At 43.7% G+C, this 18851-nt stretch overlaps 2 protein-coding genes across 6 annotated transcripts in view; both read right to left on the reverse strand.

Moving 5' to 3' along the window:
* Positions 1 to 263: 263 nt before the first annotated feature.
* Positions 264 to 3039, reverse strand: rbm8a (RNA binding motif protein 8A). The gene is made up of 6 exons (XM_077575657.1): positions 2927 to 3039; positions 2376 to 2435; positions 2225 to 2302; positions 1607 to 1743; positions 611 to 747; positions 264 to 540 (listed from the first exon to the last, which is right to left on the reverse strand). The coding sequence occupies exons 1-6, from the start codon at positions 3024 to 3026 to the stop codon at positions 492 to 494; spliced, it is 561 nt and encodes a 186-aa protein (XP_077431783.1). The 5' UTR covers positions 3027 to 3039; the 3' UTR covers positions 264 to 491.
* Positions 3040 to 4801: 1762 nt separating this feature from the next.
* The window catches only part of LOC144057489 (uncharacterized), a 41809-nt gene continuing 27759 nt past the window's right edge, over positions 4802 to 18851 (reverse strand). For 4 of the 5 annotated variants that reach the window (XR_013295268.1, XR_013295265.1, XR_013295264.1 and 1 more), the window contains 3 exons: positions 8177 to 8230; positions 6495 to 6576; positions 4802 to 5069 (listed from right to left, as the gene is read on the reverse strand). The gene's annotated coding sequence lies outside the window, so the exon portion shown is untranslated. Of the gene's footprint in view, positions 5070 to 6494; positions 6580 to 8176; positions 8231 to 10164; positions 10258 to 18851 lie in introns of all 5 variants that reach the window. The other variant, XR_013295267.1, reaches the window with a different exon arrangement.

Below are 18851 nucleotides of genomic sequence, written 5' to 3' on the forward strand. Positions count from 1 at the left end.
TACAAAAACATCGTGGAAAGAAAATAAGAAAATAATTATTCCATACAAAAATGCAGTTCCTTAAAAAAAAAAAAAAAATCTTTACGATATATCAAACAAACCACAAGAACAAAACATTCAATATATAAAAATTATTCAACAAAAACAATTAACAAAATTACCCCCACACACAAATTTATGGCAAAAATAAATTATTTACCATTTTCCACCCTGCAGTGTTGTAATGTTTGTGAATATTACATTTGTAAAAAAAAAGAACTACATTTTTTTTTCCTTTTTAAACTTTAATGTTCATTGTATGTCATATAAAACAAACAAACAAAACTTCCTCACAATAAAATGCAAACAAAAAAATGGGAATCATTATTTTTATGAGATAAAAATTTGAGATTGCTACGCAAGATACTTAACCACAAATTGTGTAGAAACAGAAAAGAAAAAGCAGTGAAATTGCCACAAAGACACTTGGGGTATGCCGGCAATGTCCTCGTTTAGCGCCGTCGCCTGTCAGGACTCCTGCTGCGTCGCCGCCCACCGGTCCTAGAAATAGCACACGTGAATTAGCAACTCGCCTGGCGTCTTGGCGCCAACGTCAGCAGCCCTGACTCACCTGCGTCTGCTCTTGGGAGGTCCGCGGACAAAGCCCCAGTCCACGCTGATAGGCTGACCCATCATATCCTGCCCGTTGAGGCCCTCCATAGCGGCCTGCGCCTCTTTGTAGGTCTCGTATTCCACCAGAGTGTAACCCTGTCGGTGGTATTAAAAAATAAAAAAGATAAATGTATATGCCCTTTCACCATAATGTCACATGTACTTGATGGCATCACTAATAAAGAAAACTTTACGTGACATTGACTAAGGTAGACTCATTGAGAAAATGGGTTGAATGACAATTTTAGTCTTGTTCTCAACCACCATTGTTTGAATGTTTGAAGTGTACATCCATTATAAATATATCCAATTTCGTGACCGCTTATTCCTCACAAGGGTGAGGATGATCTGATTGGTTCAACAAAATGCGCATGTAAGATTGAAATTTAAATGTCAAAAAAATGTTTTAAATAAAAAGCTCAAACACATCTATCTTAAATCACAATGCTTCACAATTTATTTAATGTCTAATTCATATTTATTTTCATACTTTGGTTGTAAGCATTTTTAGTTCAAGTGTGTGTTGAACCCCCACTTCCGTTCACCAGTCAAAAAACCCGTTATTTACAAGCATTACTAAATAATCTATCTTGGAATTAGAGCAGAGAATAGATGAGTAATGTTCCATAATGATCAATAGTTTCGTGATTAGGCCACGTTTACGTGCAAGATGCCATGTTGGCTTTTAGGATAAATGGCGCCATCTTGTGCTTAAAAGTGGGAGTGCTGGAGTTGAGAACTGTTCCTGAATGATTTTTTTCATTTGACTGATGAGTCAAAGTGCATATATCAAAATGACATTGGCGTGATTGGGGAGTAAGGAATGAGCTGAATGTTTCCTAACGTAGTCACTGCTGCCCGACTTCCAAAACACTAAAAGCGGATTTTGAGTGGACTTTTTCAGTCAATTACATAAAACAGTCGGCCGGCCGGCTCGCCCCACGGGTGGTCTCACCTTGAGGTATCCCGTCCTGCGATCCAGGTTGAGGTGCAGGTTCTTGATCTCGCCAAACTCGGAGAACTTATCGTGGATGTCCTCCTCTGTGGCCTCCTCGTGCACACCCGTCACAAACAGGATCCAACCCTCCACGGCTAAAACATAAAACAAGTAATATGCGGGGGTGGGGGGTTAAGGTATGTAATATTTGTCATAACTTAAAATAGTTCCCAAGTCTCTTAACGGGTGACATTTTCTTGGGTCTACATGCCACTTCACATTTGACTGATTCTCACTACTTTTACTTACCAAAGTCAAACACGTTACTAATGTTATGATGAACTTTTAAGCAAAGAACATCACTTCAACGCATATCGACAATAATATCCTCGGGCATATAATCTTTATCTTTTGTAAAACAACAAATGTTCACCCAGCTGCATCCGAGATGGCATACAGCCCATGTGGGCACGCGATCACTGTCAGATAGCTGACAAAAAATATTTACTTCGATGGGTAACTTTGCACTAAACCGGTGGATGGACACTCCAGAGACTCGACCACTTGTAATCAAGTAACTGGAAAGCAACTTGTGCATCAGGTGATTTTGCGATGCTGTGAGTCAACAGGACTCACATCTCTGAGGGCCTGGCTCATCCCCGTCCTGCTCCACGGTGTCATAATCTTCTTTCATGCGCGACCTGGCGCCTTCATCTACCAACACAAGCACATCATCGTCAGCAATGCCTTCAACACGAATGCAAGCCAACGAGCGCTTCTTACTCACCAGAGCCGAACCCTCGTCCTTTCCTCTTCTTGGCTTTCTCCTTCAGCTTGTGGATGCTTTCTGGGAGTGGAAAAGTATCATGCCTGTTATTCCTCGAGCTTTTACCGTCTCGCAAGTGCATATACCAAAATGACATTGGCGTGATTGGGGAGTAAGGAATGAGCTGAATAATTCCTAACGTAGTCACTGCTGCCCGACTTCCAAAACACTAAAAGGGGATTTTGAGTGGACATTTAAAGTCAATTAAATAAAACAGTCGGCCGGCCAATCGTCAGTCACAGAGATGAACGCTGTTCCTGTGTTGCGTCAAGAGCCTCGCAACTTGTATTACATTCAATTTGTATTATTTGTCGAGGCAATGAAATAAAACGTGTAGCATAGCAAGGCGCGTTGTTAGCATTTTAGCTTGTTAGCTCGGGCCCTTCCACCACGCACTCGACGCGTCTCTCTGTCGTTCTCGACTTATTTCTCTAACTAACTCCTCCATATTTACTAGTCAGTTGAACTACTTTCCGCACAGCGGTGAGCGCAAATATGAAGGTTAGCATCACCATCCTCATCCATAGGAAAGTCCTCGCCGCCCGCTTCGTGAAGTTCCAAGACGTCCGCCATGTTGACTGCCAGTGAAGGAGGGAACCGGACAATGAGCATGCGCGCTGGAAGCAGTAGCCTTTCACGAAAAACTGCTTCTCCTAATAAATATTTAACTATATATATCGGACGTATAATACAATTAAGCTTGATTAATGTAGCGTTTATTCATTCATACAACAGGGTTAAGTAAAAAAAAATAAAATAAAAAATCCCAAGTGTCTGAACAGATGTAATGCGTAATATTTCCAGCAGAGGACAGTCTTGCATCATGTATTGGATGTACTGTATGGTGCTCTCTGGTGGATGTTTTGCATAACTGGCTGACACTGAGGTCACCATGAAGGCTTCCATTCGTCCTGCTGCTTCCTGTCACATAATTGTGATATTTAGGGAAATAGGATTGCATCTAGAGAATAGCGCTCAACTTCCTAGGCAGTCTGTTTGATACTATGGCTCTCCTTGCCCATATGCCACAAATACAACACAAAGCAGCAACATTCCACCAAGAGACCGTTCGTACTGCCCTCAGTACATACAGATCACACACTGTGCGTAGAGACCCAATTTCCGTGGATGCTTGAAGCATTGGGAAAAACATTTGTACGACAAGGCGGTAGTCAGATTCAACAGCGTACTGCAGCCTGGCTCAGATGGCAAATGATTAACTACCCTGCGCTAATCACTATTAGCCATTTTTAGTCGAGTTAGCATGGAGCAGCAACACATACAAACAGCAGACAACAACTGCCATACAGCGGAGCTTCTCTCTATGCAATTTTCATGTGCAATGCAATGAATTAATAATATGTGGAAACGAGGTCCCAACAGACTCATCTAGACTCATTCAACAGCAACAGCACAGACACGAGTGGACTTTGTGTAAGTCCCGTGTCAGCAAGCGAGCATCAAGGCTGAGCCATCATGATGATTGCACTCGGGCCTCCCGAGAGGTCAAGCCGTCAACTCTGTCGAGATGATGGCCTGCTTATGAGTTGTGATTCACTCTTTCCTCGGGGGACTCTAAAAGGCCTGGGCTCGCCGACACTGAGCATCGTTAAGTCCAGGAAGAAGCCCGACCCCCTTTCGGTGGATCCTGTCACGCGGGACCGCCAGCACCACCGAGGCGGCCATTACGTTTTCCATCCATGTCACGCGCACTGTCGTCTCACGATACACTAAAAATTAGACTGCAGATTTTGACATGAGTTTGGACAGTAAACAGGCAAGTCCAAATTTGAAGTTGTGGCTTTTTAGTGTAGTACCGCAGTGTGGCCACAACATGCAGGGCAGCAATGAGCTCTGCTGGAAGACATTACACGCAATTAAGGGGAAGAAGAGGCAGAGAAGGTTCAACTGCAATAGAGCTGCAATTAACAACTATTTGACTACATCTGTCCTTTTTCTTTGTTTCTTTAAGATTAATTGATAATTCGGATGAATCAGATTTATCAACATTTAAGTACTGTTCAATTCGTATTTTTAGGTACAGTTTAGGCTCATTTCATTAAGTACAACACATTTATTCAAATGCCATGTTTTTATTATTCTACGTTTAAGTGCAATTTTTATGTTGAAACTGAGTCCTGTTATTGTCATGTGGTGGTCGTGAGAAGCACAGTGCGAGCTTGCCAATGAAATCCAATGGTAGCCTACGAGTGGATAGCGGATGGATTGCGTGACCTTTGGCTCACGTGATGTCACACGCGTCAATACCGACCGCCTCATTCGAGATACGCCTCGTTAAGTCACACAATTCAAGACGACAATTCATTAAGCGCACAATCGGCGCCATGACCCGTCAACAGGACACATTTTCATAAATCAACACAAACAAGTGCAAATACATTTTATTTGAATTATATGTAGAAATCAATAACTGAAAATGTATTTAAAATGAATAACAATGAGGTTCCATATTAGGGATTTTCTATGACAACACTGTACCTGAACAGCAATGAATGAAAATAGCTAAACAATACATACAAACTATGGATTTAAGAGATTATTCTACATTATTTTCCCACAATGGCGTCACTTTGCCTGTACAGTAAGGCACTTAAGACAAACCCCCCCCCACACACACACAAAAACATTTCCAACCTGCAGAATGTGTGCACAGATATCAACAAACAAACAAACAAAGAAAGAAAAAAGAAAAAGGGACAATTAGCAGAAACAAGTGTAAGTAGTGGATCAATAGGCAGGCGGGCTCCACTTTGTATTGATCCAAAAGGAAAAAGTGGATGAAAAAAAAAGCTGGTGATGATTTGCTAGCGTAGCCGTAGCGGGTGTCTGGCGTCTCCACGCTAGCGATGCGGGAGACAATGATTTGCTGTCCTTTCTGAGACAAAACAACAAAATCACTAGTCTTCCACGCCGCCGCTGGACCAAGCGCCCGAGTTCTTCCACTCAGGCCTCCCGAATCACGGGCGGGGGTGGGGGGGGGGGCCTCCCCAAGGACGAAGCGTACGCTGCCGATGACGCCAGCTCAGCTTGGCCTTGTGCCGCTGAGACCAAGACGCGTCTTTTGTCTGCTTGCAAATTGCACGCAGACAATTCAATGCATCAATCACAGCAGCTCACCAATCAACACACAACATTTACAGAAGGGACAATCCAAAAAGCCGTTATAAAAATAAAACCTTGAGATTTGTTCCATGGCCATGCTCGCATCTCAGAGCACTCGTATCTTAAAGCGTCGCTCGCTTTTGAATCGAATGCAAATGCATTCAATCTGCTGCAATATTGTCAAAAAAACAGCAAGATTTTTTTTCCCAAACACGGTTTTTCTGTAATAACTGCACTCAACAGTTTTGTAATGCATACAGTTGAGCTTGAACGTTGACCAACTTATGAGCACAACCGTAAATGTACAAAAGCAAAAACAAAAACGTTATGAATTGTCAAAATTCTCATGCACATTTCTCCTCACGCCAACTTCAATCTGTGAACATATCAAAACAATTGCCAGTGTTTTGCATTTGATGGCCATTCAAGCTTTTTCTCACCAAAGCGTGTGCTCAGAAGTTGACATACCGTAAGTAAACTTTCAAAGTTTTTAAAGGCCGCAACCCGCTGAGATGGCCAACATTTGCAAAGGCGGTGAATGTCGATTTCTCGTCATGATTCGTTCAAGATTGCAACTTTTGCTTAACATTTGTTGTTTTGATGGGTTTTCTTGTCCCGCGGAAATTTTTAAACATGTTTACATCTTCCTTGTGACAAGAAAGACTATGAAAACTGCCGGCAAAGGCCTGGCAAACATTGAGAGAACGTTTAGCAAACGTTTCAACCTTGAAGGAACCCTGAGAGGAAATCAACGTTGGCTACTTTTGCAAACGTTCGCCCCTCGCTGGCAAAACCCGCAGACACGGAAAATGGAGCCAATGTTTTGTCGGCAAAGTTGCTTCGGGGTGCATTAGCGCCCCCCCAATGTTGTGGTCCTCCAACGTGGTGTGGGACATGAAAAGGCCGGCTTGAAGAAGCATTTTCGAGTCCTAAAAAAACAAAGAAAGAACAACTTACCTTTCGAGTGGGCAGCAGCGACGGGATATTTTGTAAACTGCCGTCACGTCACGTCGCCGTCGTCGCCGTTTTGTTGTCAAGCCTGCTGACAGGAGTCCAAAAAAGAGCGAGACACACATTCAGTCCAATTGGGACGAATACTTGAGACGACTTCAGGAGCAATTAGCAACAAGTTGACATGGAATGAAGGATAATTGCCACAATTCGTGTGTCATAAAATCAAAGTCACAACGTTTTCCTTTCAACGGCTATTTGCGTGTTAAACATATTGCGGATCATATTGCAGAAGATCAACTTCCACTGGCTGCAAAAGACTTTTGTCAGGAAAGATTTTCTCCACATCTGCCACATGTTGCGTTCCGGGACAAATCCATTCCACAAGTACACAAAATCGATCGTGATCAATAATTGAAGAGGAATCCAAATAAAAAGAGCGTTGACGGCACTGAGCCAGCTGGCCGCCGAGCGGACGGCCGGTCGGTCGGTCGGTCGGTCGGTCGGTCGGCTGGCCGGCTGCCATCTTGTTAATGCTCCGACGCATTCGAGTGATGTATGCGGCGCGTTACGTGACAGACCAGACATTTCATTAGGAACACCTGCACCAGCTCACAAAAGAGAGATAGAAATGATTTCTTTTTTTTAATTAAATCTTGTTCAACGACAGCTTCATGGATTGAAGGGAAAAATAAATGGTTAGCCGCTGCCCTACTTTTGATTGACACTTGCGACCTATTTCTGATATTTTGGTACATATTGTTCAATAAGTACCCGCAAATTGGAAAACTGCCACACCGGCAACTTTTTCCAAGATTTTGGCTTCATATTTTTGGACCAAATGCTCCCAAAATGGAGCCTTTTTCTCCTTACACAGACAAACCACTTCGAACCCGAGCTCTTAAGGAGCAGCAGGCGTACCCAATCAAATGGCCCAGTGAGTGTACGACAGGACAGACAAACGACAAACAGCTGATTCCCTGGGCCACTTCATTAGGTACCCCCGCCGCACCATCCAATCCGTCCCAATTTACAAACGTTGCCTTTGCAGAGGTCGAGCTGTCAAGTGTCAATCAAAATCATTTGATCACTTTGGCAATTTGTCAAGTGTAATATGAGCGACTCCATCCTGACCTAAGAAAGGATGTCGCGGTTGGGAAGACTTTCACAAACTCAAACGTCCTACTGGCCTTGAACGCAACTTCAGCCACTGCTACACCATCTTACGAGCTGCAATATACATGTTTGCCTTTGCACAGGTAATAATTTGCCATCACAGGTTTACGATTATAGGTAGTACACTATGATAGAAAAATGGCAAATTATTACCTCCGCCAAGGCCAAATGTGTCAATTGGATCTCACGAGTTGGTGCAGCGCTGCGTTCAAAGTCACTCGAAATCCATTTTGTTTTTCTTGTTGTTTTGCCAAATGTGATGAGCGATTTCAGAAAGGAGGACTTTCGCAAAACAGCAAACGGATTCTTAGCGGCCATGAACGCAGCGCCAGCCAATTCATTAGTTACCCCCGCTCGCCCATTTCAATCGTTTGCATGGGAACGGTTTTGTCTTGATGTCATTAGAGTGGAAGCAGGTGTACCTAATTTTTTGACCAGAATTGCCTCCAAATCAAACTGGGACAAGAAAACAAAAACACAGGATACATTGAAAAAAAAGAATGAACACTCACCTGGGAGCGTGAAGGGGCCCGGCCCAGCGGGGGTCTTCCTCATCGACACGCAGCCTGTTAAAATCAACAGATAAAAGAAAAATTGTTGGATGGACACGAGATGGAGGACAATTTGAGAAGAAGAGGAAGAAACAGAGGAAGAGCGGGCTGGTCGGTGGGTCGGTCGGTCGGTCGGTCGGGCGAGCGCCGGCCACCGGATGTGTTTGGCGTTTTGACACGACGGACTGACACACGGACGGACGCGCAGGTGCTGCTCAAGGAGAAAAAGAAGTGCGCAAATGTGACGTCTCCAAGAAAGAAAGAATCAAAGAAAAAAAAAACCCTGAAGCCTTTGTGGGCATTTGTGTGCTCCGCCCACCACATGTTGCTCAATTCCCATTTTTCAATTTTCTCCCTTTTTTTCTTCTTCTTCTCTCGCTCGCTTCCCTGCAGAGTTCACGTGTGTGCGTGAGAGCCTCACGTGATCCTTTCAGTCCACATCGAGTACATTTCAAGCGACACACACACGCCCGCAATATTAGGTACGGCTAATGGAGAACGTTCTCAATACATGCTCATTTATTTTTTTTCTGATAGGCGTCAAAATGAATGAATTCGTCAACAACTACTTTCATAACCGAGCCATTGTTTGACTTTAAATTGTCTGAATTCATTCCTGATTTCTGTTGTCTTTCATGAAAGCAGACTGCATTTGCGTGTGTGTGCGTGTGTTGAATCCAAATAGGACCTTTGCAAACATCTGCTTTTACTTTGGAAAACGACAAAGTAAGCTTGAACCGAATCAGATTCAAAAAGATCAAAAAAAAACTAACAAACTCTTTGGCGTGATATTGCACAATTGTTGTTTTGTAACTAGACAATAGCAAATAAACAACAATAATTGGTTAATAAACAGTCATCAGGAAAAGTGCTTTTGTAATACACAAAAATTGTATCTGATGATTTGATGAATAATGGATTCTAAAAAAACTCCGCCTTATTGCATTCATTTGAAGTGTTTATTCATTTACTGCAAATGTAGCAATTGAAAGGTTCACAGTCATTTATTTTGTGTGTGTGAATGATATATTCATTTGAAAGTAATACATACTAATTGTGGAAAAATGTATTCATTCAAAGGCTAAATTCACAAATTGTCATTAGACATGATGTTAATAATATTGATTGAGAATTGATAGAAAAAATATTGATTGTAAATGTATTCATTTAAAATAAATGTTTCTATTTTTTCATTTGAAATAACTCTTATTTTAATACATTAACTTTTATATTGTAAATGTATGAATTCAGAATTCAAATTTTAGAATAAAATCAACCCTGGTGAGGAAAAGCGGTTCAGATAACGGATGTACGGATGGATTCTCAATTTTGTGATTTTTTTTTTCATTTGAAAATATAATTACATCAATGCATTGAAAAAGTTATATGGATATAATATTTTGTAAAAGCAATTAAAAAAATTGTGCAATACAATCAAATGATAACGTTTCCATAATAAAAGCCTTTTTCCCAAATATTAGGAACAGCTCTATCGAAAGCTTTTGTGTTTGTTTTCATTTTGTCATCTGCACTCCAAAGTGCATCCTCATCGCCATCTCTTTCTCCCTCTCTCCATCTTTCTCTCTCTCTCTCTCTCTCTCTCTCCATCCGTTTCTCTGGAACGGCCACTTTGTGAAATTACAGCACAATTTGGAAAAGTAGAAACAGGCAGCGAGCAATTGAGGCGCTCGACAATGGAGCGCTGGCCTTGGCGACGGTTGCTAGGCGACCGGGGAAACACAATGGCCTCCTCGGAAAGCGCCGGCCTTTTAAGTGGACGGGCGCGCACACGCACGAGCGAAGCCGCACGCTCCCCGCCCGCCCGCCTGCACATGCGCGCGCATGCATGCAGCGCACAAATATGACAGATGCTGTCTGGCAGTCAGGAAAGCTCAACATTTTCATTTCATTCGATTTTGACTTTTCATGAAGACATCAGACGAGTTCACCTTGATTGAACAGTTTCCTTCGATTCTGTCGTCAAGCTCAGAAGTTCATGTATTCGCATGTCTCATTGAAGTTCCAGCAATGTTGAACAGCACCTTTAAAGAACAGACATTTTCCACACCCCCCCCCAAAAAAAACAGCAGTTTAAAAAAACAGCCCAAAAAAGTGTTATTAAAAAAAAAAAATCCACCCCCCCCAAAACAGCTGTTAAAAAAACAGTCAATTAAAATAAATCTGTTTCTCCCCCCCAAAAAAATCATCCATTTTCAAAAAACCTTCCATAAAAAAAGTTTTTTTTTAAAAAATAGCCATTAAAAAACAGCCGTTTAAAAAAACAGGCCAAAAAAGAGTTATTAAAAAAAAAAAAATCCATCCCCCCAAAACAGCTGTTAAAAAAACAGTCAATTAAAATAAATCTGTTTCTCCCCGCCCCAAAAAATCATCCATTTTCAAAAAACCTTCCATAAATTTTTTTTTTAAATAGCCATTAAAAAACAGCAGTTTAAAAAAACAGCCCAAAAAAGTGTTATAAAAAAAAAACATCCCCCCCAAAACAGATGTTAAAAAAACAGTCAATTAAAATAAATCTGTTTCTCCCCGCCCCAAAAAATCATCCATTTTCAAAAAACCTTCCATAAATTTTTTTTTTAAATAGCCATTAAAAAACAGCAGTTTAAAAAAACAGCCCAAAAAAGTGTTATAAAAAAAAAACATCCCCCCCAAAACAGATGTTAAAAAAACAGTCAATTAAAATAAATCTGTTTCTCCCCCCCAAAAAAATCATCCATTTTCAAAAAACCTTCCATAAAAAAAGTTTTTTTTTTTTTTTTTTTAAATAGCCATTAAAAAACAGCTGTTTAAAAACTAAACAGCCATTTTGAAAAAGCCTGCGTTTGAGCAATGTGCCGTTTTCTAAAGGCTCAGCAAAGGCTTGTATAGAAACCCGTAAAATGAAAGTCAACGGCAAGAAATTCAACTGCTTTTATCAAGCATTATTGACTGTGTACCTTTAAGGGGTGTGGCCAAGTGAGTGAGGTCAAATGCCAATGAACTTTAATGCGGTGTGTGAGGTCAAGTGACAACTTTTCTCGACTGTTCGTGGCAATATTTTTGGCTCGGCTTTCCAAAAAAGGAGAACGTAATTGCTTTTAGCAGAGACGAACCATATGATGTTAAGCGTTCGCACTTTGAAACGTTGTGCGCGGCCGGGGACGAAGACGCCTCACTTTGCGAAGGTTCACACCCGGACGATCAAGCATTGAAGTTCATTTGTTCAAATGCATATTTACTTGTGCATGTACGTTTCCACAATTGTTATTTACACGCTCATACATGTATCGATTTATTTTGTACAAGTATCTAAGTTGACGTGTGGCATCGGCTGCTCTCGTCATTCGCTTGCATTGACCTCAAGTATGCTAGCTTCTGATTGGTTCGTGTTAGTCAGCTGGTAGGGGACCAGGAAGTGTTGTCGCTCTAGCTGTCGTGTATGCCGAGTAAAGTTTCAATGAAAAATGAATTTCATTTTATAAACAGTGAGCGTCCCATTAAGCACAAGCAATACTTACGTTAGACGACAGCAATTTCGGAGTTTCTTTCTCACAAATCTGCCACTTTATAAAGTAGCAAATTTTCGAGTTTCTTTTTCGGAATATTGCCCCCACCCTCTAAAAATATATATTTCTAGGTGGCCCTAATCCGCATTCATTTGTGATTTGTATTCATGATTAGATTTTTCTTACAAGTGGAGAGCGGACAAGTCGCATGATTTGCTTTATAGTGCGACAAATGCTTTCGGCTCGTCAAGACTTTTAGTGAAAGGAACAGAAACACAAAAGAAATCTAGTGATGGAAATATTGTAATATTGTCCAACAGAGTGTGTGTGGAGACAACAAATTCTTCTCCTCCCCCTCCTCCCCGCGTGTGTGTGCGTGTTGTTCTGTAGACGTGGCGGGCCGAGCTGATCTGGGCAGATCGCGTTGCAAAATGGAGGAACGTATCGAGCGGTCACGTGACGGCGAGCCGACAACGGACAACATCTGCCTCCGTGTTTCAACCCCGACGCGCTCGTCCCAAACCGACGCAAACAACAACAACAACAGCAGGCCATCACAAGCCACGCCTTCCATTTGGGGGGCCATCAAGACCAGACGGACTGCGAGGAGGGCGCGGGTGCGATCGTGTCACGTCACGCCACGTGTGGCGACATACCAAGTTACGTCAAGTCACGACACGACGCGACGCGCCACCAGCAGGTTTACATTTGTTTTCAGTTTTTCATCATGTTTAGTGTTGAGTCAATGACTTTTTCAAGACGTTCTGTTTGTTTCCATTTTTTTAACAAAACTTCCTTGTTTAGTTTTTATTAGTTTTAGCATTAGTTTTTCTTTTAAATATATGGCGTAGGTGTCAAGTGCAAGATTGCAAAGAAAACTTTCAGCCAACTGTTTGACCTTTTGACCTTCTGTCTTGATGTACAGCAAGAAAATAAACATTTACAATTTACATTTACAATTTGAACCTCAGCCAAGCGGGTCTTCCTCCCGCCCTCACATTGCACTCATCCTCTCCTCTTCCTGGCCCATCTGTCCCCCCTCCCCTCCCCTCCCCTGATCCCGATCCCGGTCCCCGGGGGAGTCCTGCAAGCTGCTTATTCAACAGCCAGCCGCCATGAAGATATGTAATGACATTTTGGGAGGCAAAGAGGCCTGTGTGGTTTTTAATTCATTATTAATGGCTGCCACCGTCCTGAGTGGAGGAAGGAGAGTGGACGGACGGACGGACGGTCGGTCGGTCGGACGGACGGTCGGTCGGTCGGTCGGACGGACGGTCGGTCGGACGGTCGGACGCTTATGATATTTCATTTTTTTGTGTCCAAAAAGTGAGAAGTTATGACATTGGTATTGTCGCTGCAACTTTTCCATTTTTGATGTCGTGACGACGCCAATCGTTATCGCAGAGCGTTTTCTGCATGCAAATCATTTTGTGTGTCGATCGCAAGTCAACAAAGTTATCCAATATTAGCAGTAAACAAATGCAAAAACAAGTCATATATCAACATAGTTTTGGAGTGCCAAAGATATTTGAGTGGGAAATTTGAGGCCGCTACGCTGCAAATCGGAAAACGACATCGATTTCCGTCAATTCGGTTACAAAACGTGCATGTCATAAAAAAAAGGCCTTTATTGTGCTTGAGGAGATTTTCGTCAATTGTTTTAGAGACATTTTGGTAAGCATGTCGGAATTGAGAGAACGCTTCCTAACTGCTTCTAAACATAGAAAGAGAGAGAGAGCGAAAAAAGTAGGACAAATTGAAGCGAGTTGGTGCAATATTTAACCTAGCGGGGGTTCAAGATATGGGGGGGGGGGTGACTGAAGAGCTGGCTTTGAAATTGCGAGCTAATGACGCTGCTAAGACGACGACGGGCGAGACGGCGCCGTGCGCTCAATCAGACGGCGTAACGCCATCACGCCGCTCAAATAGACATTGATGACGCGCAGGTAAAGACGCCACCCGATGGATAGAAACGTCCGCCACGTGGACACCCCGCGTCCAATCTCGTGTTGGTCGTGCCATTGATGGTTTCGACGGTCGACAAACATCGGCCAAGGCCAAATTGGCGCCTTCGGCGTAGTACCAAGTTTAGCCACCAAAATGCCGTGCAGTCACGAGCTCACTGGAAGACGCGCATTGCAATTAAGAGCAAGAAGAAGCAAATGGCTACAAAAAATCCTTGTCTTCAGATCTCTGTCGTCCTGTGGTTTTTCTTTTTGAAGACAAAAGAAAGTTGTGCTTGAACGTGACGAGTTTGGTCGACGACCGCCGCGGCGCGGAGCGTCGCATGGCAGCTGAGGAAAGGCGGCGGTCGGCGACCAAACTCGTCAAGGTCAAGCACAACCACAAACTAAACTCCGGGAATAGTTGGCACTACTTTTGTCTGCTCCGCTTGCGCCATTTGTTGCAAGATTTGGAATTCGCGTAACATCTGCGCTAGTTTCCGTTAGCACGCCGTATGGCGCTTGGCACTATATGCTAGCATTAAGCTCGCTGGGCAGGGTTGGGGAATCCAGGTCCGGAAAGTTAAAAACTCTGCCTCGGTTTGGCTTTAAGCCGCACGTGCACGAGCACTCAACTGGCAGGTAAACCGGCTCGTCTCCGAATGTTGCGTAAGAAACACCTGCGGCTAAAGACAAAAGATTTCAGGGTTTTTGGGATGTTAGCCACCACAGCGCCCCCAACGGACAAATTGGATTCTGCACCCGTAACTTTGCCCACCGTTGACAAATTTTCTTCCCCGTCCATGACCATGCTCGTAACTCAAATCCTTTTCTCCTATTGAAATGAACAGAAATGCCATCAATCTGTTCTCTGGGGAGCGCACAAAAAAAAGTGTTTCTATTATAGGTGACGTAACACTGGCTAATATTGTACGTCATAAATGTAGAACTATATAATAATGATGTGCATCATGATTAATGAATTAACTGCAGCGTTTGGTGTGTCCAACGAGGCCACCGGGGGTGGTATTGCACAATCAAGTCATGTAGAAACAAACAAAGAAGAGTTTCACAAATACTGTAAGAGACCATTTGGTAGGTCATCTGTGGCAATGCAAAAAAAAATAAAAAAATACGAAAGAAGGAAAAGAAGAGAACGATAAGGTCTCTGCTCACTTGCAGTGGGAAATATTGAAGCCCCGCCCACCCCGCACTTCCCGCTGAAATGTAAGCAAGTCTTGGGGCGGCACTCCCGACAATCGAGAGGATTTTCATGCTGCCCCCGAGACTCCTTCTGCGCGCCCACAGCAACAAATGGGCAACAAATCACAAAGTCTCCTCTGGCTGCTCTCCTCCTCCTCCTCCTCTTTTTCCTCTCTCACTTTTCCGCCGTCGCTTCTCGTCGACCTCCGACACTCTCCGGCCTTCAAACACCAGCGCTCGCATTTGAAAGTGGAAAAGCAGCACAATCAAAATGATGCGTTTTAGGCAATTCCAAAATGCCCTCATATGCCCAAATATGGCAACTTTGCCAGGTGATCTCAAATCAATCTTGCAACGCACGAAGCATTTCGATGCGATGGCAAAAACGGCCTCAAAAACAATTTGCCGCCAACACGCAAGCGTTTCAAAATTGGAAGAAAATGACGTCTTTCTACACTTCTTTTTTTTCTCTCTTCTTCTTCTTTGGCGTCGGTTTCCACTTGCAACTTTGACACGCAACCGTGAGCACAGGACAGCGGGAAGGTCGGACCCGGCTCACTGCTGGACTTGCTTTGAGGCGAGGACGGCACGTCAAGGTGAGGTGGGCTTTGCCAGGAGGGGCTTGGATCAGCAACAGGATCGATCGAGGGTGCTCGGCCAACAGCCACACATTACGTTGCTTTAAGACCAAAAAATAGCCGCAATGAAATGTTAAAAGCGACTCTAATAGTGCGAGAGTAAAGAAAACGATGAGCGCAGTCAAGCAAAAATGATTTTCCGAAGACGAAAAACGTCATCGGCAAAGTTTCATCATCTCTGCTCGTTTACGTGAAAAAAAAAAAGCCGTGAATCAACGTGTTGAATCGTGTGCAGGCAGAACGAAGAAAGCGAAGCGCGCTCGGCCGCTCCGAAGCATCGCAGAACAAACGGGACGAGTCGGCAACAATCGGCAACAAATGTTTTGTCTGGGTTTGTTATCGGAGGCGGAATGAAGCGGCGGCGCTTTCACGGCGCAAAATCGATGCCAGCGTGACATGGATCCGTCCGGACGCGGTGGTCACGCTGAGAATTTGGAGTCCCGAAGCGGCCGGGCGGGTTTGACCCGGGGTTAACCACTGCGGGCTCAACATGACAACGTGAGCGCGCACAAAATGGATCGTCCTGCAAATCAATCGATGCGGAAGAAGACTTGCACTTTTACGGCGATCGGATCGTTTTCAACAAGACAAAATAGAATTGAGCGACGGGCAGCACACGGGATCGAGCATTGGCCGCCGTTAAGCAACTTTCAACCAGCAGCAATTTGTTTCATTTCATGAACATTCATTTTGAAGTAGTGGATGTTCGTATATTCTTCTACGTTTTTATTTCAAGCTCGATATTGTGGCTCTCGTTTCTTTTCTACCTCCAGTAGATGCACTTTTTTTCACATTGTGGATTTAGTTTAAATCTCAAGTATTTTTATTTATACATGATTTGACTCAACGTTATTTTGACCATTTTTGACCATGTTCCTCAACCACTAAACGTTTTCTTCAAAAGGATTCTTCTTCCTCTTTTGAAAAGCGCACTGCTGAATTTGGAGCCTCCAGAAAATTCAAATCATACGTTTTTCTTTGCAATTCATTTTTTATTTTTATGACCACCTCCAACATTTTTCAACTAATGACTTGAACTTTGAAGTGAATTTTGCACATGCAGTCATAAACCCCCCCAAAACAAAACATCTACAATATAAATATTCCGAATGAAAACATCATCTGCCAGTTGAAAAAGAAGTAGTAAGAAGTCCAACTTCTTCCGATCCGACTTCTGAGCCTTGTCAAGATGCAAACGGCTTTTGAAAAGAGTGAAAAAGCTCCCAGCTGCTTTTTGCCATCGTCAGCTGAAGTCAAACTTTAAAATGTGTAACCGGCTGCTAGCTTTGCCTTCAAGTCGCTTCCTCCAAAGACCGGCTGGCAAAAGTAGCGGCAGCCGTGCAGCCACGTGACGACGCATTTCTCAAACAAGACAAAACACGGAAATGAGATCCTCAAACACTTCGAGAATTCTACAAAAATAAATTCAGGGGGGAAAAAACGGTAAGTGAAATACAGAAGCTATTTTTGCCGTTTGAAAGGTGACGTCATTTGCCGGCGTCCACATTTGGACCTGTAGCAGATCATCAGTGGGGATTTGGAATTGAAACTCGTCAGCCAATTGGAGACGCGCTTCCCAAAAGAGATATTCGGAGAGATGATCAAAGTTGGCGTGTTCAACTCTAATTGGAAGCCATTTTGGATTGGATTTTCTACAGGCACAGCAAAAGCCAAATGCAGCGGGTTCGTCAAATCAGATCCGGCTGGATTGTAACGGGAGGATGTTGCATTGTGGGAGGTGAGATGCAACTGGGACTGAGAAGAGTTGGTGCCCCCCCCCCCCCCCAAAAAAAAAAAACTCCTTCTCGGGTTTCTGCTCATCTACACGAGACTCTGGTGTCCACAGGCTGGCTGCTAATGACGCTGTGGGACGGGATCACGATCGGGTATCACGTGCGCACAAACTCATTGATTCTGGGTTTGCCCAAAGCGCCATCATCAAGCACGCACGCACGCACGCACACACATGGTCATAAACACAGGCTGATGCGGGCATTAGCGTCAGGGTTCGTGTTGGGCCCGCCATGCCAAGGAAACAATGACGCGCTGGTGTTGATGTAAAAAAAGATGAAGAATCGGAGCCGTCCGCTCGATGAGAAGAGACGAGGCGGGGGATTAAGCGGCAGGAGGCTTTGGGGCGGGGAGGGGCCCGGGTGGCCATGTTGAGATGTGCCGATAAGGAGGGAGCGCGTGGATCTTGTTCCGCTGGCTTGTTGTACTTGAGCCGATCTGATAAGACGCACGCTCGACATGTTGCTGCTGACATGAGTCGGGTCAACCGGCGCCGTTTACCAGCGTCGGCACCGCTCGTCCATCGACCGCCACAATCTCCTCGAAGGACACGTGGAAATGGACAAAGAAAGTCGGGCCCGACCGATTAATCGGCCTGCTGATTAAATCGGCTGATTATGGGTCGATTATGGGCCAAACGGCTGAAATTTGTCGGTGATTTTTACTTTAATGTAATTATTGATAACAGTTGTAATTATTTACTACACATAAATCTATAACCCTCAATATATTGAAAACATGATGACATTTGCTGATTTGGGCATTTTATGGACCCGTCGTACCAAATACAGCAAATGTACGGAACTCGCTGCGTACGACGCGGACGACGCGACGCGGACGACGCGGACGCGAGTGGCGGTCGGGAAACCGCAGAAGAACAGGATGGAATATGAATATAATAAGACGCTATGAAACTAATATGAGGTCGTTGAAGTCAGCGAGTTCCGTTGGCGGACAAACGCGTCAAACACGACGGCAGTCGGTTTGCCTCCCATTCAAATGAGATGCAAATGAGGTCCTGAGCTGTGTTGGCAGCCCCGAATCTGAGCTCACTGGTGAAGACGTGGATGCGGCGCGGGTTCGATGGATGTTGGGACCAAAAGTGGTCCCAAACTCATTTGGAACATTAAGTAGAATTGTGGTTTTTGTTAGACATGTTTTGTCAATGTTGCAAATCGTTGTAATGTAAATCGTCTTTCAGTCAAGTCTGAGACTCGTCGAAGAATCTCGAGGCTGGAATAAGGTTCGCAAATCCGAATATGCTCCTTCATAACGACAAAAGGGATTGGCTCGGTCGTGTCACGTTATAATGTTATCAAGTATAAAATTGTTATTATTGGAAGATGATCCGTTTGAATGTCGCGTTTGGCAAAACGACACAAAGCAAAACTTTTGTGTCCCGTTCGGAGCCGCTTGCAAGACAAGTGGAAGTTCTTGGAAATGTTCACCAAATTTGCCGTTCAGCTCAAAAACAAAAACGACAGAAACGTCCAACTATTGGAAATTCCACATTTGAGTCCTGAAATCCTGTTTTCGAGAGAAGGCGTCCGTCCACATG

This window comes from Vanacampus margaritifer, chromosome 9 (assembly GCF_051991255.1).
Source record: "Vanacampus margaritifer isolate UIUO_Vmar chromosome 9, RoL_Vmar_1.0, whole genome shotgun sequence".
Classification (NCBI taxonomy): domain Eukaryota; kingdom Metazoa; phylum Chordata; class Actinopteri; order Syngnathiformes; family Syngnathidae; genus Vanacampus; species Vanacampus margaritifer.

Coding starts and splice junctions, on each gene's coding strand:
- rbm8a (XM_077575657.1), bottom strand. CDS start 3,026: ATGCTCATTGTCCGGTTCCCTCCTTCACTGGCAGTCAACATGGCGGAC. Junction 2,303..2,375: donor AGGACGAGGGTTCGGCTCTG/GTGAGTAAGAAG, acceptor TTGTGTTGGTAG/ATGAAGGCGCCAGGTCGCGC. Junction 541..610: donor CCTCCCAAGAGCAGACGCAG/GTGAGTCAGGGC, acceptor TGCTATTTCTAG/GACCGGTGGGCGGCGACGCA.